We start from the raw sequence: 23,421 nt of genomic DNA on the forward strand, positions 1-23,421 counted from the left end.
GTCAACCAGGTGACTTCCCAGACGCGCGCGCGCGCACAAAAACACACACACACATAGCCTGAGCTCAAAGAAGTTCTACACAGCTGGTGGAATGAGGTAGATTGTGTTTAAAAGCGCTTCGTCTATTTACATTTGCGACTTTGTTAATGGCAGTACTGGGAACATGATATATCACACAGGAGATCGCATGTGTTCTTTGAAAAAGTTGTGTTTTCTCGGGATTGTGTTTGTGTTGTAAACCTCGACCTGCTCCTCAGTGTTGACAAGCAAACTAGGGGGATGATTTTCAGGCTATTCAGTTGCAATGTGTCTTAAGAGTTCCCCCAAGCAAGTTTTACTCCTCCAGCAACAATGCGATTTTGGCAAACAAGGAAATTAAGTGTGTGTGTGTGTGTGTGTGTGTGTGTGTGTGTGTGTGTGTGTGTGTGTGCGTGTGTGTGTTTAGTTTAGTGTCTTTCTTTTGAGAGCAGATTGAGTAGGCACATCTAGACAGACATCATTTCCATACTGGTGCAGCCCAGACCACCTCCACACTCCACACTCCTACACAAAGTTCCACATGGTGCTGAGTCATCATTCCCCTCCCACCAAAACTGTAGCGCTATAAGCAGGAAAATCCCAGTTAGCCTGTCTGTCTTAGCTCATAAAGGGCTATTTATAGACTCTAACAATGACGTATAGAACAAGAGACGAAGGCTCAGTGCTGATGGAGGTTACAGAACAAGGCCAATAAGTCACTCATGAACAGTCATCACCACAAACCTGTAGAGTACAGGTGAGCGGTTTAAACTCATAGAGGCCAATTCAGAGAACATTTCATCAAGCTGTCTGGAACATCATCATGTATAACGGCCACGCATCATAATTCAGTTCTATATATTTTGGAACATCGATGACGAGATTAATAACACGCTGAGAAATTCGTAATTTCAGGATCAATTAGCCTCGAAATATAAACTTTGGCACTGACAAAGAACTACAGAGAAGCCAGAGAGAGAAATGTAGTGTGGCAGCAAATGCATTGTTGTATAATACATTGATTGATATGTGGCTGTGAGATATAACCTGGTCCCACAATCTTATTCCTTTTAGTCACAGGACACAACTTGTTCCCACCATTTCATTCATATTGTATCATATATGATAAATATGTCATATATGATTTAATGAGATAACTTATTCCCACACACCAAACGATCATCTCCATGAGTATAATTATAATAATTATAAGAAATTATATAAATCATGTGTTGTGCACATATATACATATCTATATATGAATATATAAATGTATATATTTAGATATATGATACCTTTATAGGTCTCACCTTACATTCAACAGCAACTACATCAGATTATTGAAGCAGTATTTTTCCCTAAACATGCACAAGCAAGTGCTGCTAATAAAGAACCAGAGGGGTGCGTTGTTTACTGGCACAGGTCTAACCGCTGGGGTTACAGGTGTTCAGAATCACCTGTTGCACCTTTGAAGAATTCCAACTGAACCAGTTCGTTCTCTTCTAAAGACATGCAGTCTCGCTTCACTGTAAAATCACAACATGACACAGCAGATTGGGAAAACGTGTTCTCTCATTCGCTGTGTGAATTACACTTGCGTATGTGGGGAGGGGACCTGGATAGTTCCTGTTGTGACAACCGTTTCTGCCTTCCCATCTGCACCAGGGCAAAAGTCCTGGTGAGCAATGAATGGAGCAGAGAGAGGGACAGAGGGAGGGATGAAAAAAAACGATCTAAAAAAATGAGAGATGTGCCACAGACTTCTATGCCTGTCCTCATTTTAGGCATCAGGTTCCTGCCTGACGCTCGTCTCTTATTTGCTCTGCAAACTGAGCAACTTTGTCATATTTGAAAGCTGAAAACTGTAAAAAAAAAAAAAAAAAAAAAAAGTTGAACTGTTTGTTCTTTCAAAATGCTGAAAGGGTTATTTTTACAGAAATGTGTTGGACTGGTATGTTACACACACACACACACACACACACACACACACACACACACACACACACACAACCAGTAGACTCTCTTGTGTATATCCTCAGTCTACTTATACGAATACTTAGTCTTCATTGATGTTGTTAGGTACAGGAGTATTAGATGAGAAGAGTTCCTCTCAAAAGGAGCCTTGGTTTTCATTCCGGTCAGGTCTGGAACAAGATTGTTCGATGACAGCATGGAAACCACCGGCTCTGCTAGACATGTCAGCATCGACCGGCAGGAATATGAGTGATTTTAAGGCCTTATTAAATCTTTTTTTTTTTCCGATCAGATTTCTCCTCAGTGTTTTTCATTTTGCCCTCCTCATCTGTTTTCTCTGTTTTCCAAATCCTAAACATGCACAGGATTGGAGTTTTGCAGTGTAATATTGACACTTGAAACGGTCTGAGTCTGTACAAGGAGAAACTGTCCTTCCCCTATTTTTAGAGATCCTCCTCTTACGTTTTGCATCGACTACAGAAATCGAGGGCTATTGATTCAAGGACAAGAGCAGTTCTGTAATGTCTGTCTGCAGCTCTGTCTCCCTGGCTACTGCAGTTCACAACTCATGAAGACGAGAAGTACTCAGGTATTCAAAGGAAATAAACAAGTCTTTCTGCTCTCACTTCTGTCTGTGTCTTTTGTTACTGAGTACTGGGCCACTCACACGTTTGGATCACATTTTTAGACCAATGCTGATCTTCCTTTTTTCTGTTCTGCTTCCTCCTGACTGACATTTAATCTGTACTCATCTGATATCATGTCACACCCTTTGTTCTCTTCACTCTTGTGCCGTATTAAGAAAGAGATAATTATAGTCATTATTTTTTATTGTATGAAAGCTGCACATAGACCACATTACCATTCTACCCACAGTGGGCGCTATAACAATGCTGTTCCATTATATATCAACATTTTTTGATATCTTGAATCAAATAAAACTTGGTGTCATTTCTCAGCGACATTGTACATCAATAGTGCCACCTTATGGCTGTTAGTGAAACAACATGAAAGCTGACTTAAGAGATCATTCCGTTGTAAACACATTCAATATTTTTATTGTAACATGTTCCAGGGAATGTACATGATTTTTAAGTATTAAAATATGTCGTTGAAAGCCAATAGGAGGACAGTATAATAGCTCCTATCTCTTAAAGTAAGGTTGAACGTTCAAATTTCAAGGATAGGTGTCCCATGTGCGCACGTTTCAGGTAATATGTGTTTTTATGTTTCGCTATTTGCTCGTGAACCGTGAGGCCAAGACAATAATTGCAAATGTGTTCCTTGAATGATGCCAAGTGTTCAAGTACGCGTAGAACACGTCGAAATTGCATCAACGGCTCCACCTCGTGGTCATAAGTGAAACACCATCATATTACGTCCCATAAGACTTGAGTTCATTAAATATAATATTGCATCGTTACATATTCAACTGAGTTGAACAGACGGATACGTGTGTAGTGTTTGTTACAGGTTCGCCCGCGGGTGGCGCTGTAACACCTCTTAAACTTGATTCTTGAGTAGAAATACGAAGCAACGAAGCAGCTTCTAATTTGCTGTATTCTTTAACATCGCGCATTTATTTCATGAGGTGGCTGACAGGTCCAAGGGTGCAGGAGTCGCTTGGTGAATCCCACCGACTACCGCGATAGTTCACGGTAGAGCGCCAATGTGAGTTAGACGGTTGGCGAAGAACATCCTGACACTGGGTTGACTCACCTTGCGCACGCACAACAAACGGGAGTAACGCCCAAGATCGGTGATAGATTGTGACAGTGGCAACCCCAAATAGCAGTTCGACACGTGACTTGATAGCGCGGGCGTCCGTCACGTGACAAGATTCCTACATGACGAAACTTAACGGTCAACGTTTTTACTCATAAGGAAAGACATCTGGATCAACGTTATTCAGTCGGAGCTCCATCAAGGTTCCATGGTGTAGAGGTTCACACTCTGGACTCTGAATTCAGCGATCCGAGTTTAAATTTTGGTGGGACCGAGATTTGGTGGCATTACTTGACTACTTCTTGCCTTTAAGTCACTCACCTGGAGTGATTGTAGAAGTTCACAAACAAAAATACATACTCTACTTCTTTACTGGGCTGCTAGTGAGTACAACTCTCACAAAAAAAAAAAAATTGAAAAGAACAAAACAAAAAAACGCAGAAAGCAAAAACACCCCCCCAAAAAACCCCAGCAATCTAAAACAATCCAAACTAACAAATACGAAAGGAGAAAGATCTCCAGTCATCAAGCCTCCCTCAGAATTGTTGGTTTGAGTATTTTTGTAAACTTGTTTGATTGATGCTACATTTTTTTTTACAGTACAACTCATAATAGATGTTAATAATAGGACTGTTTGAAAGTTCCTACTTCAAAAAGTGAAAAAGAAAAAGTTATCAAAATTTGTGGATGGATGTTCCATGTGTAAATGCTTAATATATTAAAATATGGGACCACAAACACACCGCAGAGACCCCAGTCAGGCCACCGCCACCCTGACTGCTGCTAATACAGCGTAGCTTCCACGGAGTTAAAGCAACCAGGTCAGACTGCAAAAAGAAAAACTGCCATTAATATTTCAAGACAATAAAACAGCACAAAACATTTTCTTTTTCAACATCTGCAATATTTATGACCAAGAATTAACCAGATCAGGCTTGATGCCAGAGAAGAAATGATAATCTCTTTGATCATTTAAAACCGGCATTTATAATTCATCTTTATAAACTGATGTCAGGATAATGCATGGTTGAGATGGACGGAGATTTGAGAGGAAATGGAGAGCGTTTGCTGGGGAACACTCTTGAAAGAGATCAAGACAAAAAGACGTTTCTCAACAACAAAAGTCTGCAATCTGTGAAATTCCACGTACAAGCTACAAGCTGACCTGATCTACTTCATGTTTCTGCTCAAGCAGCAAGTTTGAAAAAATGTTATAGCATACCTCAACATCTGTACAGCTGGCTGAAGATGTTGCAGTGGAATATTATGTTTAAGCAAGTTACAGAATCCCAAATCCCAAATCAGAAATTGCTTTACTATCCATCTAGTCACAAAGCCGTAGAGGGCTCCAGCCCCCCCCCCCCCCCCCTTAACAGACAAGCAGTATAGAAAATGGATGGAGGGATTACCAAATATGGTTGTCAACACGTTCAAAATGAAAGAATTATGGCCTTTTAAGTGCATTTGTGGAGGCTGACAATGGACCCTACGGCTTCCTGACTTTTCTTTCAGGACGATGCCCACTGACAGGTCATTTGAGTCGTCCACAGCTGTTAATGGTTGTCACCCTCTCTTTACAGACTCTGTGAGGAAAACCTAACCACACAAGCAATCAATGTTGAAAATGTTTGCAGGAGGAGTTTTGCAAATGCTTTAAGAAAACTAATGAAATTGTGTTCAGAGCCAAGTGGAGTTTGTAAAGCTGTTCTTGATGAAATCTTGGATTCAAATGCCAAAAATCAACTATTAACCTCATGGACACCTGGATGATGTACGTCACACAACTTTGTAAGTTTACCCGTGAATGTCTTATTTTTCACTGTCTATTAATCCAAAATCCATCCATCCATTTTCTACCACTTATCCTGTTAAGGGGCGCAGGGGGGCTGTAGCCTATCCCAGCAGGCGAGAGGCGGGGTTCACGCTGGACAGGTCACCAGTCCATCACAGGGCCAACACATAGAGACAGACAACCATTCACACTCACAGTCACATGTACAGTCAATTTAGAGTATCAATCAGCCTCGTCCTCTCTTGATGTCTTTGGACTGTGGGAGGAAGCTGGAGTACCAGAGAGAACCCACGCAGGTACAGGGAGAACATGGAGACTCTACACAGAGCCGGGGCGTGAATCCAGAACCTCCTTGCTGTGAGGCGACAGTGCTGACCACTGCACCACTGTGCCACCTGATCCAAAAGTCTTTCCAATAATTACATCAGTTTATCTCAAGCTATGAGTGTGTTAAGCAAATTTTGCATCATAATTATATATTTCAGCTCTTTGAACACCCATCACACAGAGGGAAGAAAGGATTTAAAAAAAAAATCATAGTAGCTGAGTCTGCTCTGCCTTAATGTTGTGCTGCCCCCTGCCGGGTGAACGAGACGTGGATCTGAACTGTGAGCCAACAGCAAAGACTCACACAGTACAGCGTGGTCCGCGTGAAAAGGACGCGGATAATAAGATAAGACTTTTACACTCACTAGAGCTCAATTCAAGTGAATGAAACACTCGCAATCACCACCATCAAAACACAATAGCAGGGAATATCCTTTCGATGCATGGTGCTCATCCCTCACGGTGGACTCATGGATGCTGCTCAACATACGACCGAAGCTAGAAATGATCACACCTCTGCGTTTCAGATCCCAGTACAGATCACCAGCAGGAAATCAGCTCTCACGTCAATGCAACAACCTTACCATTAACAGAGTTTACTGAAGCTTAGAACACTGATTTTTCTATCGCCACTTATACGGTCGGATATTATTCTGGACAGGGCAGCAGAGCCGGATGAAAATACAATGAAACAGAAAAAAAACATTCTTGAATTTTCTGTTTAAACGAATGATGTTACACTTGCCTCACAAGAATAATACCCTACATTTGTGTTTGTATTGTGTCAGCAGGCAGTAGCTGTTGCTGCACATCATGTAATTACTCAAGAATTTTTATTTCAGTTTGTAACTATATACATTAACATTTACAGTATGCAAGAGGTACAAACCGGGATTAACGCTGTAGATAAGTCTAATGAGAAGCGGATAAAAAAGCTGAACAGTGCTTGAACAACACAGGTGTGCTTGAGAAATAATACCTTCAGTGTGCAGTACATAAAGCAAATAATTGGTTTAAAACACGGTATAATGTTGTTGTAAGTGGATACATGTTTATTCATTTTCAACCATAGCCCATACTGCAGAGGAAACTGGTGTGTAAGTCGATAATGAATGACTCCATAGTATTATACAAAATATGTCTTAATAGGAAAAGTTCTAAATCCCAATTTTGATGATCTTCTTATATCTGCTTATAACGACATTATAGTGTGTTTCAACTGCTTAAGACATGAGTGGCTCACATGAATATAGTTCTGAAAGGTAGTTTGACACTGGTGTTCCACGGCGGCCGTGAACAGCCGAGTTTGTAATTACTTAACGTCATTATCTCCACATGACAAGGCTCATTTTATTTTGATAACACATCATTTCATATGCTTATCGCAAGACAACTAAACTGAAATAATGCAATTATTATGTTTTTTATCTTGAGATAACGGCATTAAAACAAATGATTACAAACGTGACTGTTCCAAGCGTTTGTATTTTTCAGCAGTTCTCACTGAGTCAAAGTAAATCATAAAATGATTTTATCCAGCAGCGTATCTACAGCATGAAAATACTATCAAAAAAAATGGCACAATAGTATATTCTTTTGTTACTGGGTTGTAACTGAACTGTTCAAAACTACTAAAAGGTTCAAGGATATAAGAGTAGATAACAAAAGCGAATGTTGCCAGTATACAGTATTGTGGAATCGTGAAAGTGTAATTTCAGGCACATTCATCATCAAGTGCAAAGTGCACTGCATTCAACTAGAAGAAATCAACCGGCACTTTCGTAATGTTTAGCACATTTTGAAAACCTACAAATACAATGTACATGGTCGTCATGAGGGAAATGGTGTGGAGTGGCTGGTGTGGTCTGGGTCATTCTATAGCTTTGTAACATCCACATGAAACATAATGTACACACACCCTGGGGATGAAAATGACCGCTAGAACACCACAAATCACCATTTCCATACAAATAAATCACATAATTCACTTCAATAGCTGTAGTGTGTATTTCACAATATATATTCAGAATACCAAATACCTCTAAGATCTTCTAAAATGGTCGAATAGCAAATATGTTCACTTATTTACCTCCCCTGGTAATAGCTGCTAAGTGTCTTGTGTACAAAATGTGATGTTCTCCTGTTGAGCACAGTGAGAATAATCCAGTGGAAACTCAGGTAAAAACATGCAGATAAAGTAAAGCTGGAAACTTGCAGACTGGAACATTCTGGGTAGGCCCACATAAAGAAGACGAAACCAAGGGAATACAGTGTTAGGATGATGTAACCTAGCTGCTCCTGAAAACGGAGGGCTCCTGTGAAGGCTCAGTCATACTCCAACAAGACGATACCACTCCTCGCCACTGTTACCACTCTACCACTAGGTGGCAGGCTTGTCCAACATCCCTCTGGTGATAAAACGCTTTTATTCTACTCCACATGAGGTGGAGTGACAAATCCTGATGGATGAGTTCAGATGCAGCAGGTAGCTTTGTTGTGCTCCACAGAGGAGTTCTAGCAGTCCCGGGCAGCGGTGCTGGTTTACTGAACTGGGCCGGTGCTATAAAACAGTCGCCTCCTCTATGGCGTTGACCCACCTGAAATACAGAGATGGGAGCAGCCATTAACATGATGGTACATAGAAAATACAAAGAGTTGACTGCTTAACCTCAGGCTGTACCAATGAACGTGAGGGCTTGAGGGAGAGACGACTATGTTAAATATAAAGTAGGGCAGAGAGACCTGCTTACTGCTGAACAATATTAAACATTTAATATCGTTTTTAACTTTACCAATAATTTATTATTGAGTGTGCGGCACGGTGGTGCAGTGGTTAGCACTGTCGCCCCACAGCAAGAAGGTTCCAGGTTTGAGCTCCAGCACAGGATCTTTTTGTGTGGAGTCTCCATGTTCTCCCTGTTCCTGCGTGGGTTCTCTCTGGTACTCCAGCTTCCTCCCACAGTCCAAAGACATCAAGAGGGGTCGAGGCTGATTGATACTCTAAATTGACCGTAGGTGTGACTGTGAGTGTGAATGGTTGTCTGTCTCTATGTGTTGGTCCTGTGATGGACTGGTGATCTGTCCAGGGGGAACCCCGCCTCTCACCTGAAAGCTACTGGGATAGGCTCCAGCACCCCGCGACAACTTAACAGGAAAGATGGATGATGATTAGTTTTACAGTATTTTTCTGATGTTATCCATACGCAAATAGGTCAAACAATTGACCAAGAAATGAAATATTTTTATATGTTTTATATGTTTGCTCGGCAGAGCAACACATTAGCAGCACTAAAAACACTACAAACACACACTAAACAGTGTCCCAGCCCCCCCCCAACACCCATGAGGCAGCTCGGCTAGACAGCCTGGAGCCGGTTTTCACACACACACCCATTCAAAACCTGGTACTAGTTATAGCTATTTCTTGAAAATTTTATACAGTTCAAATCAAAGTGCACATCATCTGAAATTAAACTGTCTTGTAAAACAGTTTAGATTGCAGTCTTTTAATAAAATCAAAGTTTCCTTAAAAGTAAACAAACGTGTTCCTTTTCTTGCGAACAAAATCTTTTAAATGTTTCAAAAAACATTTTAGATAACGCAGTGTCAAAAGTAGTTTGTGAACACATGCACGGAGAGTCAGGTATAAACTTTAGATAAAGTTGATGAGAGATTCTAAATGCCAGCGCAAATGGAAATCTTGTTCAACAAACTAATTAGTTTGAACAATGTGCACATTTATTGGGTCCCACTCATTCTTCCTTTATAATATGAAAGGCCTACTAGGCAACCTCATTCATGCATTATCACAGCAACAACAAATCAACTGCATTACATAGTAAGAAGAATTTATATGACAGGATTCAGATGCATTATTTGAGAAAGTTTTACGACACACACTTAAACCTTTTGCATTGTCCTGATTTTCTGGATCAAAGAATACTAAATTTTTGTCTGCACTGAGGAAAGTTCCATCCATCCATCCATCCATTTTCTTCCGCTTATTCCTATTGAGGGTCGCGGGGGGTGGGGGATGGGGGCTGGAGCCTATCCAAGCGGCTACGAGTGAGAGGTGGATTCACCCTGGACAGGTCACCAGTTCATCTCAGGACCAACACATAGAGACAGACAACCATTCACACTCACAGTCACACCTACAATCAATTTAGAGCAGGGGTGTCCAAACTGGTCCAGTAAGGGCCGGTGTGGCTGCAGGTTTTCATTCCAACCGAGCAAAAGCAACACCTGATCCAACAAATGAGCTGTGTGGACACAGCTTAGTTGATTTAAGTAGAATCAGGTGTTGCTTTTGCTCGGGTGGAATGAAAACCTGCAGCCACACCGGCCCTTACTGGACCATTTTGGACACTCCTGATTTAGAGTATAAATCAGCCTCGTCCTCTCTTGATGTCTTTGGACGGTGGGAAGAAGCCGGAGCAGCTGCTGTGGATACCAGACATTCCAATTTGGAAGCTTACATGTAGGTATGTAACTCCCTGGTGGTCTAGTGGTTAGGATTCGGCGCTCTCACCGCTGCGGCCCGGGTTCGATTCCCGGTCAGGGAACATTATCTATTCATCTGAAACAAAAAAACCTCCTGGAATGCATCTCTCTAAATATGATGTCATGATAATACTTGCTGTAACCGATTTAGCATTGATCCTATAAATGAGGTGAACTACATCATACAAAAGTTTAAGTACTCTCCACCTCACTAAGAAATGGGAAAACTAGTTCCCGGTGTTTCAATTCCTTGGAATCACTTGCCAATTCTGCAATTGATTCCCTTTTCGATTCCAGTGGGCACGAATGAAATCACCACACAGTTAAGTTACATTTAACGAGACAGGATGACAACAGGGCAACTTGCAATACTTGCAAAGTGGATATTTCATCAAAGGGAAGAAATACTACAATATGCAAAAACATTTGCACACACAGCATGCTGTAACTTTGAATGAATGTCGCGTTTTTGATCCACTCCACTATTTGAGCAAGTTTTATTATATTTGCTCCTCAAATCCACCCTGAAACCAGCATCAGGAGTTGTTCTGATCATCCTGATTTTTTTCTGAATCAAAGGTTTCACATCCCTACAAGAGTATGGGACATTTGATCCAGAACTGCAGAATGTTGGGAAGGAAAACTGTTACTAGCGAACTCTACTGGCAGCTGATGTGCACTGCACCCTACAGCTCCCATCAGATCAGCTGCTGTGAATACCAGACATTCCACTTAGGGAGCTTAAAGAGACATTTATCTCCCTGGTGGTCTAGTGGTTAGGATTCGGCGCTCTCACCGCCGCGGCCCGGGTTCGATTCCCGGTCAGGGAAATTTATTTGTGTAATATGAAAGACTTAATAGGTACCCCAATGTGTACTATATCACAATAATGCTTCAAGTAATGAGAATGATTGAAAAGTAGGTATGCTACAGCGCTCAGATGCATTATTTGAGCAAGCACACAACGTAGGCTTGTTCTGTGTGTAGGTTCCTCTACAACTTAATGTCACTACTTGTTGTAGCACACTAGCTATGAATACTCTTTGCAGTGTGTGGTGCTCTGTCACTCCGGAGTAGTGAATCTCAACCCAGGAGCAGCGGCAATGTTAGCATGTCCTCTGCTGTTAATACTGCAGGTAACTAACAACCAACATTCATGTTACTTCTAAACTAAACAAAGTTTCTGCTAACTGACCTGTTTGTTGTCTTTTTTCCAAATGAGAATCGAGAAGAGAATCAATATAGAACCGAATCGTTAAGCAGAATCGAAAATGGAATTGGAATTGTAAAAATCGCACCAATCGCCATCCCTACTCTTACCCCATATTAACTTTTACTGACTCTCACTCCCAGCGAACATGTTCATGAGGAGAGGCTCGTCAGATAAAAGAGACACAGCAGCTACTCTGTATATACTTTCCATCACTTCATTCTAGAGTCGAAGTGTATTTTTTTTTACTATATTTCTTCAAGGCACTCCCAAGTTTAGTTCAACAGAGCTTTGACCACCAACATATTTTCAGTTTGTCCTTCAGTGGACATTTAGACGATATTTGAGGAATTCCCTCAAGGCCACGTTGCATTGATAAAAAATGGGAAGTACATACAGACAACATGAAGTCATGATGCCTCTGGCCTACAGGATTTTGCTGCCACAGAAGCATGAAGTCAACATATGAGATCACCACACATGCAAATCACAAGCCCTGCTGGGTCAGTGGTTGTTCACCTCTGCAGCCCAGGTTTGTTTGTATTACATGCGCTTCATCTCCAGTATGAAACTCAGTCATGTAGTGAATGCTGACCTGCGGGCGGTGTGTTGATCGTCCGCCCTGAAGCTGCAGTAGAGGGTCTTCTTGTGGTAGAGATGGAACACGTTGCTGCTCTCCTCTCCCTCGGGCCTCTCAGTCAGCTTGACAGTGAAGCCTTGCAGAGGTAGACTCTCTGAAGCCACTTTATCCTAGAGGATGGTTGAGCACACATAAGTGAGTTACAACAGCCCCCCTGCTGTCAGCAGTAATAGCTGAATGAGTAATGTGTGTTCTGCTTCAAGAGGAACAAAGTGCCCAGATCCATAGTTGTGAACAGAAACAGGGAGAGCACAAGGAGTCCCTTCAGTGCCAGGGTGATATGCGGAAACACGCATGGAATTGTTCAGTGTGAGATTTGAAGGAGAAGAGTAAAGTAACCGAGTGATCAGAGAGTGTGAGAGTGTTTTGGGGCTGGTGTGGGAGACTCTGTGCCCCCTCACCTCACGGGCTGTGAAGGTGTAGAGCACCTTGTCTTTGAGGAGGAACCACAGCCGCTTCCATTTCCTCTTGCTCTTCTTCCGGCGTTGCAGACTGCCGCTCATGGTGGAGCCCTCCACACCAAGAGACACCTGATGAAATGTGTCACACATTCGATAAATGCCACTGAAAGACAGGTTATCTGCTAGTCCCAACAAGAACAGGACATAAGAAGCATACATTTCTATTACTGGAGCAGGACTGAATCACAATCTGCAACGTAAAATAATTTGTTTTTGTTTGGTGTGTTTCTGCTTCTTCAAACATTGAGTTGGATAAACTTTAGAAGATTGACAAATCTGGATTATTACAGTCCTCCTAGTGGGACTAAATAACTTACTAGCCATGTAAATGCAAACAGTAGAAATATTTTTCATGTAATTCTATTCAATATTATTCAAATACACATTACAAAGATGTTTTTTTAAATCATAAGGCAAAATGTCCAGTAGTTGACAATACACAGAATGTTCAGTCTTCATTTGTAACGTGAAAGACATGTTAGTTTGCCAGATGTGTACCTTATCTACTTTAAGACAGTAATGCTTTAACAAATCAACTGCAAAACATGAATAAAAGTAGGTATACTACAGGACTCAAATGCATTATTTGAGCAAGTTTTATTATATTTGCTCTTCAAATCCACCCTGAAACCAGCATCAAGATCCTCCTGAGTTGTTCTGATAATCCTGTTTTTTTTTTTTTCAATTGAAGGTTTCACATCCCTACAAGAGTATGGGACATTTGATTTGAAAAACAGCAAACTTCTTCACAACTGGGCCAACAACTGCAGAACGTTGGGAAGGAAAACTGTTACTAGCGAACTCTACTGGCAGCTGATGTGCACTGCACCCTACAGCTCCCATCAGATCAGCTGCTGTGAATGCCAGAAATTCCAGTTAGGGAGCTTAAAAAGACATTTATCTCCCTGGTGGTCTAGTGGTTAGGATTCGGCGCTCTCACCGCCGCGGCCCGGGTTCGATTCCCGGTCAGGGAAATTTATTTGTGTAACAAGAAAGGCTTAATAGGTACCCCAGTGTGTACTATATCACAATAATGCTTCAACTAATGAACATGAATGAAAAGTAGGTATGCTACAGCACTCAAATGCATTATTTGAGCAAGCATACAACGTAGGCTTGTTCTGTGTGTAGGCTCCTCTACAACTTAATGTCACTACTTGTTGTAGCACACTAGCTATGAATACTCTTAGCAGTGTGTGGTGCTCTGTCTAACTGGAAAGTGATTGAACTCAAGGGTGTAACCCACCTCTCACCTAATGTCAGCTGCTGTTTGCACTAACCCTCTGGGACCCTGTTGAAAAGAAGTTCTACAGAGAATGGATGGATGGACTGTAGACATCGACACAGATGTTACAGACCTGGTTGAGAGAGGCGATGCTCTTCCTGCTCTTCCACAGACTCGGCGGCTGTAGACTCTGGAAGACTGCAGAGAGGGGACGACTGGCCCGGTGAGTCCGAGGACTGGAATTGCTGCAAGCCCCTGACACACTGCCACCTACTTGCACACACGCAGTCAATATTGTGTCAAAGAGAGCATTATTCTCACCACTGACACAACTGCACTTCCACATGCGGAAATCTGAGATTCACCTCTTTTCCTGAGCTCAGCATAGCAGTGGTCACACACTTTGGCTACCCTATCTTTGAGGTACTTTAGTGGGTATCTGTTCCTGGAACAAGCCCGGCACACCACCTGCTCAGACGGACACAACAGCTTTCATTGTTGATGCAAACGATCGAAGGATGGAATCGCTCAGCTCTTTACAGAGGTGTGTATCAGACCTTGCCACAGGCATTGCAGTGGTGTCGTCTGAGAGTGAGGCTGAAGTCAGAGGTACAGTTCATGCACATCATCACATGAGATACTGGTACCAGGACAGGAGCAGCCTCACCTAGGGCCATCCACAACTTCTCTCGGGCCTGTTTGGAGAAGGATGACATGTTCGTAGGAGAATATACCTTATCTAGATCACACTTCATAGCTCTATAAAGTTGCAGTCATAATAATTGCTGCTTTGATTTCAGTAGTAATATAATGGTCAGTTTAAGATAGATAAACACTATTTGTGTTAAGTCTTCGATAGGCTCAAATAATACAACTTCTTTTCTCACCTCGCTACATGGTCCACCAAATGTGCAGAGTCCTGCAGCGTGGTCTGCTATGGCTCGACTCAGGGTATGGAACCAGTCCTCCCTCTCTCCGACTGAACTGAAAAAAAAGACACAGACAGAAAATGATGCTTCTGGAAGAAATGAGCAGAATCACCTCGTCCCAAGGGCGAAAAGCATGGCACCTGTTTTAGAGTTTTGGCTCACCTGGCAGAAAGTGTAATGGTGATGTCAGATACTTCAATCTTCAGACAGTTCAACACATTATCAAGGAGGGGTTTGCTCACCTGTGAGTGTGCAGAACAAAAGCAGAACACGCTTCAGTCAACAAACCTTGTGGACAATTAAGCTGGAGATGAGGCAAGACTGTCAGGATTAATGTACCTTCATTCCAGACAGAGCTAAGGTGTTCTTAAGCCTGTATTTACCATCCTGCTGGGGGTAGGTGTACAGCATTATATCATTCATCTGATGGAGGCATAAAGACAGAAGAACAGGTGGTTATTCAGTCATGAATTTTGTTTTTAAAAGCACAACATATTGGATGATGAGAATGTAAAGTAAATCACTTTTCTGCCACTGTATGTAATACCATCCAATCACCACAAGGTGGTGTTACCTGGTCAGATAAATGTACAATTGCTGCGCGGATCTTTGTGTATCGTTTCTTTATTGAAAGAAGCATTTTGGGTGTCACTACATAGATTATGATTCTTGTTAAAGAGCTCAAGCATGTGCAATTCCTCAGCGTACAATTCCCATGTACACACACAATGAAGAGTTTTTATTTGCTTACAAGACCAAAAGTATTGTAATCCCCTGAACATATCAAGAGTCCATTGTGCTGTATTTGAGAGGTATTTCATTTCTTCCCAGACAAAAGCGGTGACATCATTGGTCACACCTAATGTGTGCTCTAAACATCCGTTGGGGCTGTAAAGACAGCATCCAGGAATTCTCCACCCTGCTCTGGGCTCCAGCCCTTACCTTGCACTCCCAGACTTTTCAAACTACACTGAGAACCAGGACTGGGTGGAACTGGCCACCTTCAACACCACCACCACTACAACAACAACAACAACAACAGCAACAACAAAAGCAGCAGCATGAATGGGTTCCCTGACTGACTGACTGACTGGCTGGCTGAAGACAAAACAGTGCATGATAGCTAACCCTGTCTGCGACCTCTGGGCTGCAGCCACCAGAGTTTGCTTGCCCCACCCTGCCCCCTCATTTAGTCAGAGATTCCCTCTGTGGAAACCAAAGCTGAACATACTTTAATGAAATCTCCCAGATGACACACCTCGTACACTTAACCCCACACTCCCTTTACAGGAGTGCCACCTCATTCCATCAGTGAACCCTTCACCTGCCTCTTTCATTTGTCCTTTCTTTCCTCTGGGTGCCTTTTGGATCTTTGTCCTGCTTCTAATCTCCTCCTCACTCAATCAACAAGCTTTCCTTTCCTCTTTGAGCCCAGGCCTGTGACACGGTTGCACATCTCTGTCACTAAGGTGAGTGATGTTTTTCATCTTCACTCTTGTCTTAAAAGCCCATAAAACCACCTGGGATGGAGAGAATGGCTCTATAACCCTAATAGCCAAAGTATCGACCACAAAACCCTTTCACTTACAGCTCAACTGCTATTAGATGTCTTGAGACTGACGGAATCATGCAAAAACAAATAAATCTTCATGTTGCATCATATTTGAGCAACTAGTGCAAAGGTAAAATCACAAATCTAGCTCCTCTGGATATGCAGCTTAAGCATAATTCACAACATGAGACAGCACATGAAACAATAGAGTGGGCTTCTCCATTTCATGTTATGTGTTTGTCTAACACCCCCCAACCCCTCCAACCTCCTCCGCCTCCTCCTCCCTGCATTCTACAGGCCGTCTGGCCTTCACTTTGCTGTCAGTCCCTCCCAATACACAGGAAGCCAGCATCCAGTGACCCACACCAAACATCCTGTAAGGAAGTGGGGCCCTGGAAAACAAGTCCTGAGAGGGGAGAACAGGAGAGGAGCGGAGAGGGAGGTCCTCCCTAGATGGGTGTGGTGCCTAGTGGAGGTCTTACAGCCTTGGCCCTGTGAACCCCCACCTCATCTACCTCACAGACTGACCTCCGCCCAAAATTCCCTCATATTTTTGCAGATCACGCTGACTTTGTATTCACAGTTGACTCAGTAATATAGCAGGTGCACCATATAAAATCATTGCTATAGCCATTATTTATGCCATAATGGGAAGGCAGCCTTATAAAAGTACCTCCTCAGAGCCAAAACAGACAGTTAGACGACTGGCGCACATTGTGAAGGATTCAGCAGATAAAGTTACAACTAAAGGTGGAGTCAGCAACTGTAATCCATTCTTTTGTGAAATCAGCAAATGTCTCTTAGTCTATTTTCACTATTTCACATCCCTAAGCAGCCATATTCTTTCCCCCTGGAATTACACGTCTTCACCTGCTGACATCACCACTCCACTGTGACTTGTGAATGGCTTATTTTAGACTGTTAAATTGAGGCATACTTGCATACCATCACTATGACCTCCACAGAATAACTAAATATCACCTCATGTTTGATTGCAAGTAGTTACTAGAGACCAGAAGAGGGAATAGAAGAGGGGCTTTAAGCTAAGCTAAAGGCTACAACTCCCTAACTATTTCCATAAGCTTTCTTTGAAACAAATTCTTGAATATCAACACACTCTCTGCAGTAAGAATTCAAATGTGATAGTAAATCAGCATGTTCACGGCTTGTTTTTTGCTGACTCAAAGACACCCAAAAAATATCTTCATACAAGCTTAATTGGAGATGATCCTTCACATTTTGGCCCAGAGTTAGACGATAAGATCAATATGTAATTTTCCAATGTGTCTGTTAAAAAGCTGTCTGTTTGTATAACAGCTAGAAGCTGAACAGGGCTTGCCTAGCTCTGTTTGAAGGTAACACTACTTGCCTTCCAGCACCTCCACAGCTAATTAACACGTTAAATTTCATTAAAAGTCTAAGTGTGAGGTTGCCAAGCAACCACCATTGCACCCGGCCAGGATGAAGTCCCGTCCATAACTCCCTGTAAACCCACAAATCATCTTTCTTTCACAAATGAACTCAGTTTTTAATAAATGAGCTTTGGGTGGAATCAGGCTAGCTGCACCCCCGCCCCCGCCCCCTGTTTAACACTGTTATGCTAAGCTAACCAGCAACAGGTATGAGAGAACTCTGCAAGGGAGTGAATGAGTACAGGCTATATATATCAAAATGCCATGCTGTTATTGCAAAATTATTATGCAAAATGTAAAATACTAAAAATTTCATTTAGGAATGTGTGCTAAAATGACCTGGTATGGAAAGAGGACATACCAGAAATAAGTGTCGGGGCTGTCTGCTCTTCCTGGAGACCTTCATAAGTGTGCCCTCTTTTACAAACATCTGTCAACAGAATTCATGTAAACACATTTAAAACACAACCAAATTGCTTATTTCATCAAAAAGAAATTGCTTATTTTATAAAAATGTAGATAGCGAGTAGTTGCGACTCGGTGAGAATGTACAGCTGGCCACAGGCCGCTTTGTTGAGCTCACCCGTCCTGGCTTCAGGAGGTCTCTCTTGCCTTTCATGCTGTATTCTATGTGGACCATACGCAGCAAGTTCTCCTGGGAGATAGGAGAGAGATGGCAGGGGATTATCCACTGATGGGTGCAGGGGGAGAGAGAATGAAACCATCCCTGTTTGTTTGTGAATGAAAGAGAGGGAGGCGGAAAGGGATGCGATACTGAGAACTGAATAGGGGGGTACAGAGATAGAGGAAGCCTGTGTTTTCACTGTCTGTCAGCCTGTTTGTGTGTGTGTGTGTGTGTGTGTGTGTGTGTGTGTCTGTGTGTGCGTGTGTGTGTGTGTGTGTGTGTGTGTGTGTGTAAAAGAGAAAAACCAGAGTGTGATAAACAGAGGAAGCACAGGGGATCTTGACAGTGAGCTGCTCATGTTTGAGGGGGAGTGGAAACCTTGTCCATCCATACACTACTTCCTTTATAATGATACACCTGGGACTTGCTGATGACATCAGCTTCCCTCACCCACTGCGTAAATCAACAAGCTTTGGATGCCAACACCAGCGAAGGATAGACCACTCCTTTACTCCAGCATGTCATTTTGAAGAGGAATTCATAGGCAGGAAAACCTCAGCTGTATAAATTTGTCACATTCACCTAAATGTTTCATTGCCAAGTGGAACATAAAGATGTAATTCAATAACGGCAGTGCTGTAATGTTACAATGTCAAGCTAAAAGGAGCTGAAGGGCCTGAAAGTAATAAGCACATGAGCTGTATTCAGACTCAGCTCACCCCCTGTTTCAGATTGTCATTGGCCTGGTCCGCCACCTCGGACACGATCACCAAGGCAGCTGCAACACAAACAAAGAAAACAAGAGAGATTTGACTCAATTCGATAAAGACACTCTGTGGCTCAACACACAGCTGCAGTGTGCGTATCTGCATTCTTACTAGAAACCCTCATTAGAGTGGATGACGCTGGGAAGTTTTACCTTGCGTGTCCTCGTATTCTTTAGAGTCTGGTGAGAGGTTGTTCAAATAATCTGGAGAAGATAAAACAAACGGAAACTCAGAACATACTGGTATCATTTCTTTTCATCAGTTGGTTAATATCTATATCAATTTAACCTTTCATATATTCACTGGTGGTACATACCCTTACTTGGTCTAGTGGATGGCTATGCTGCTTCTCAAGGACTGTTATTATAAGCTAAGTTTGCAAAGCTTCAAAAGTTAATTATGTATGTGTCCATAAACCAGTTTGGAGTGAATAAACTTCATCAGAATACGACATCAACGTTTCACACGGCTGTCACAAAGAAGGGGGTCCCAGTAAATAACTTTTAACTGGTTCCAATTTCTCTTTTATACAACCTGGTGTTAGCAATATAGCGCATTCAAGATTGGGATAATCTGGGAAGACGCCAGCAGCAGAAATATCTTGGCTAGCATGAGATTTGCTCTTTATTCAAAAAGGGGGTTCCATCTCCCATTCACATTTACTCTTGTTTGAAAAAATAAAAAAACAAAAACAACAACAACAATAAAACATATCAAATGAGCCTAAAAAATATCTAGAATGAATGTGATGCTTCAAAATGCACATGGGGGCAACAGCATGGCTGAGAGGTAGAGTGGCTGGTAACATTCTCAAAGTGTCCTTGGGCAAGACACTGATGAGTAGGCTGGCACCTTGCAGGGCAGCCTCCCCCTTCAGTGTGTGTGTGTGTGTGTGTGTGTGTGTGTGTGTGTGTGTGTGTGTGTGTGTGTAAATGGATGGGTTATTGAGTTTAAGCCTTTTTGAGTACTGCCAAGGTAGAGAGGTGCTACAGAGATGCATAGTTGTTACACTTCCCTTTTGGCATCATCCAGTAATTGTTCATTGTGCCCCAAAGCTGCTGTTGAGTTTAAAACAGCAGGTTAACACTGAAGATGATGATTGTGCGTGTAGAAAAAGAAAAGTTAATTATGTGTGTGTCCATTAACTAGTCTATGGAATGCTTAGCTTCAGAATATGAAAGTAACGTTTCAGTAATGTGTGTGCGTGTGTGAGCGTGTCTGTGTGTGCGTGATTGCGTGCATGTGTGTGTGTGTGATTGCGTGCATGTGTGTGTGTGTTACCTGTGAGGAGCATGCGATATTGGAGGACCCTAACGATAACCTGCAGGAACTGGTGCTTCAGTGGAACTTCTGCATCTTCTGGGCTTCGTCTCTGCAAACACATCCACAAAACAAAGATGCTGAAACAAAGTTTCAACATTTTGCATGAAAGAAACCCAACATTCAATCTTATTTGTCAGTTCAAGTTGAGGTCACATGAGGATACATGGAGAAGGATTCACCTGCTATTAAACTCCATAGACTTCTAATTATTTATGCTGAATAACATCATAGCAAAATCCAACTCCACACAAAAAAAGGCACTTGATAGCCCTTAATCCAAAGATAATCTAACAGGATCATTTAATTTAATGTCAGGTCAAGGTCAGAAGTGAGGAAGGGAACACTGCTGGTCAGAGTGACCTTCACACGTCTTTTCAGAAAACAAAAACCTGAACATTTCCTATTCTTTATCTCTGACCAGTCATTTGCAGGTGAAAGCCAGCAGAATCCATACAATCAAAGAGAGCTTTAGAAAATCAATCCAGATCTAATTTGTCTTTGACAGGTTTCTGCACCCTGAGCAGAGGAGCAGCAGCAGGGGACTGGAGAAGCACACACGCACGCTTGCATGCACACGTGCAAGCTCGCACGCTTGCACGCATACATAGACTTAAATTCATTTTATTGAGACGCACCCGGATTATAACTGCAGGAAAACAAACAAACAACAACCACTTTGTCAAATCTGAGATGTGAAGCATTCTTGAATTGAATGGGTTCTCCTTTGCCCATCCCATTATCTTCAACCAAATTTGGTGAAAATAAGCTCCATCATTTCCCCTCATACAAAAAGTAAGCAACACCAAGATGTCTAAAAAAGAAGAATGTCATCTCACCACCAAATCTCCACCATCCCCCTGAAACAGAATAATTTTTAGATGAGTATGTCTTGTATTTATGTCCCCACAGCATCAGGAATTACAGACAGACACACAAACACATTTTTTTTCATCCAATGAAGTCCAGTCCTTCATTAGACGGACTCAGATAGCACCTTGTAAAGACAATGATCCTCATCATGTTTACTCACCACACACACACACACACACACACACGCGCGTGCGCGCGCACACGCACACGCGCACACACACACTAATGATACAGCTCAGGTCTGTAAATGAAGGGATGCAACACCAGTGTTTGTCTTCATTACCACACTGTGCAGCATTGAGCCTCTGTGAACTCCCACTTTCTCTTTTTGTACGTCGATCTCAGTCTCTGTCTCACCATCCCTCTCTCAGAACCTCAGTTTCCAATGAACCCAACTATCACTTTATTCTCCTCTCTTGATCACTGCACGACCACAACAATAACTAGCCTCCCTCCCATTATTAAGCCCGCTTAGCGTCAGAGCATCTGCTCTCCTTAAGTGTCACTTGTAAATTGTCATCCAATTGACACTTGTTCAGAGGAAGTGGTTTGCTGAATCGCACCAGAGATGATAATTAGCATGTGGTTTGTTTTGGTGAGCGAGCCAAATGGAGGAGGAGAGAGAAGGCAGCGTGATGCCTCGTGCTGGGAGATAGACATGCACAAACACACGTGCATGCACAATCAGACAATTTGCTGCCTGCACACACACACACACACACACACACACACACACACACACACACACACACACACACACACACACACACACAAATGATCTAATTGGGGTGTTGTAAAGGAGGCTGCTTCTCTAATTAGCTTCTGTCTGCCTCATTGCCCTACTGCCTTTACAAGGAATTCACTGCATCACTCTCTCTCTCCCTCTATTGCTCTCTATCAACCTGCTGCACACCCTCCACACCTCTCCTTCTGGACTTCTCAAACGCACACACACGCGCTCATGCGCACGCACGCACACACACACACACACACACACACACACACACACAAGCTTTACACAAGGATGTGACAGGACTTAAAAAGCGGCAGTGGTCATTTAGAAATTTCAGTTTTATACGTGCAAGGACACGATCCTGTTAAAGAATCAAACATGAAGCAAAACATACAAGACACATTCACTCACATTCACACATCGACTTGTGTTGGCTTTGTTGATGGAGTGGTAAACAAAGGCCTGGCTGTGGAGAGGGGGCTTTAATCCTGTAAGGGTCCAGCACTGATCTGATCAGGGTCTGAGGCTACTTCATCACTGTCACCACATCCAAAATGAAATTACTACCACTTATATTGCTGCACTTTGGCTTGTAACAGGAAAGAACAGCAGAGATGGAAGAAATGAGAGAACAGCTGTGATTGATGAAGAATGAAAGCCTCTAAATTCACAAATTTAACTGAAAGCAGTACATGTGCACTACCCAGCCAACAAATAATTGACTGTCATACGTCTGGTAGGTACAGCGTATCCCGTGACCCGTACAATCCTCCTTGCTCTCACTCGACCCTCCTTCTCCCTCATTACATCGGGGTCACACTTGCCAGGCTAGTCCCAAGGCGGTGCTGTGATACAACACAGCATCCATCACTATCTTCCATACACACACACACACACACACACACACACACACACACACACACACACACACACACACACACACACACACAATAGCCTGGTGTGGGAGGGTTGATCCCAGGTTACAGACTGGTGCAATATGGGAAAAGTAAATATGAAAAGCTTTGTGCATATGAGGTGACAGATGTAGTGCATGTGCAAGAGAAAATGTTATTATATTCCATTGGGTTTGGAGTGCTTTTGACTCTCTCTCTGCAGGAAACATTCACCTCCGTCCTTGCTAAGGCAATATCCTTCATTCATCCTCACTCGCTGTTCTCTGCAGATCAGTGCCTTTATAGCTGCTGTATATGCAATTAGTGTATCATGATGTGAACGATCAACTTCACGAGGCAAAAATGAATACATCCCTAACTGACTTTGATCAAGGTTGTCAAGAGCTGAATCATTCGCTGACGTAGGAAAGGTGTGAAAACA

At 42.5% G+C, this 23,421-nt stretch overlaps 1 protein-coding gene and 3 non-coding genes across 6 annotated transcripts in view; 3 read left to right on the plus strand and 1 right to left on the minus strand.

Annotated features, from left to right (window-relative positions):
* Window positions 1-6,081: 6,081 nt before the first annotated feature.
* Window positions 6,082-23,421, minus strand: part of fgd5a (FYVE, RhoGEF and PH domain containing 5a) — a 35,735-nt gene continuing 18,395 nt past the window's right edge. For 2 of the 3 annotated variants that reach the window (XM_086198648.1, XM_086198646.1), the window contains exons 8-21: window positions 20,442-20,532; window positions 19,313-19,363; window positions 19,113-19,171; window positions 18,352-18,423; window positions 18,130-18,198; window positions 15,144-15,227; window positions 14,967-15,046; window positions 14,763-14,859; window positions 14,433-14,570; window positions 14,241-14,343; window positions 14,009-14,145; window positions 12,591-12,719; window positions 12,145-12,299; window positions 6,082-8,433 (exon numbers count right to left, since the gene is read on the minus strand). In XM_086198648.1, coding sequence (XP_086054774.1) covers window positions 8,397-8,433; window positions 12,145-12,299; window positions 12,591-12,719; window positions 14,009-14,145; window positions 14,241-14,343; window positions 14,433-14,570; window positions 14,763-14,859; window positions 14,967-15,046; window positions 15,144-15,227; window positions 18,130-18,198; window positions 18,352-18,423; window positions 19,113-19,171; window positions 19,313-19,363; window positions 20,442-20,532 — 1,302 coding nt within the window. In that variant the 3' untranslated portion in view covers window positions 6,082-8,396. The remainder of the gene's footprint in view (window positions 8,434-12,144; window positions 12,300-12,590; window positions 12,720-14,008; window positions 14,146-14,240; window positions 14,344-14,432; window positions 14,571-14,762; window positions 14,860-14,966; window positions 15,047-15,143; window positions 15,228-18,129; window positions 18,199-18,351; window positions 18,424-19,112; window positions 19,172-19,312; window positions 19,364-20,441; window positions 20,533-23,421) is intronic. The other variant, XM_086198647.1, reaches the window with a different exon arrangement.
* trnae-cuc (transfer RNA glutamic acid (anticodon CUC)) lies at window positions 10,330-10,401 on the plus strand. The gene has a single exon. It is a non-coding gene; the product is annotated as a tRNA-Glu (tRNA).
* On the plus strand, window positions 11,098-11,169 carry trnae-cuc (transfer RNA glutamic acid (anticodon CUC)). Its single transcript has one exon. It is a non-coding gene; the product is annotated as a tRNA-Glu (tRNA).
* trnae-cuc (transfer RNA glutamic acid (anticodon CUC)) lies at window positions 13,553-13,624 on the plus strand. The gene has a single exon. It is a non-coding gene; the product is annotated as a tRNA-Glu (tRNA).

This window comes from Aulostomus chinensis, chromosome 3 (genome assembly GCF_037954235.1).
Source record: "Aulostomus chinensis isolate RoL2024-O1b breed Wild chromosome 3, RoL_Achi_v1.0, whole genome shotgun sequence".
Taxonomy (NCBI): domain Eukaryota; kingdom Metazoa; phylum Chordata; class Actinopteri; order Syngnathiformes; family Aulostomidae; genus Aulostomus; species Aulostomus chinensis.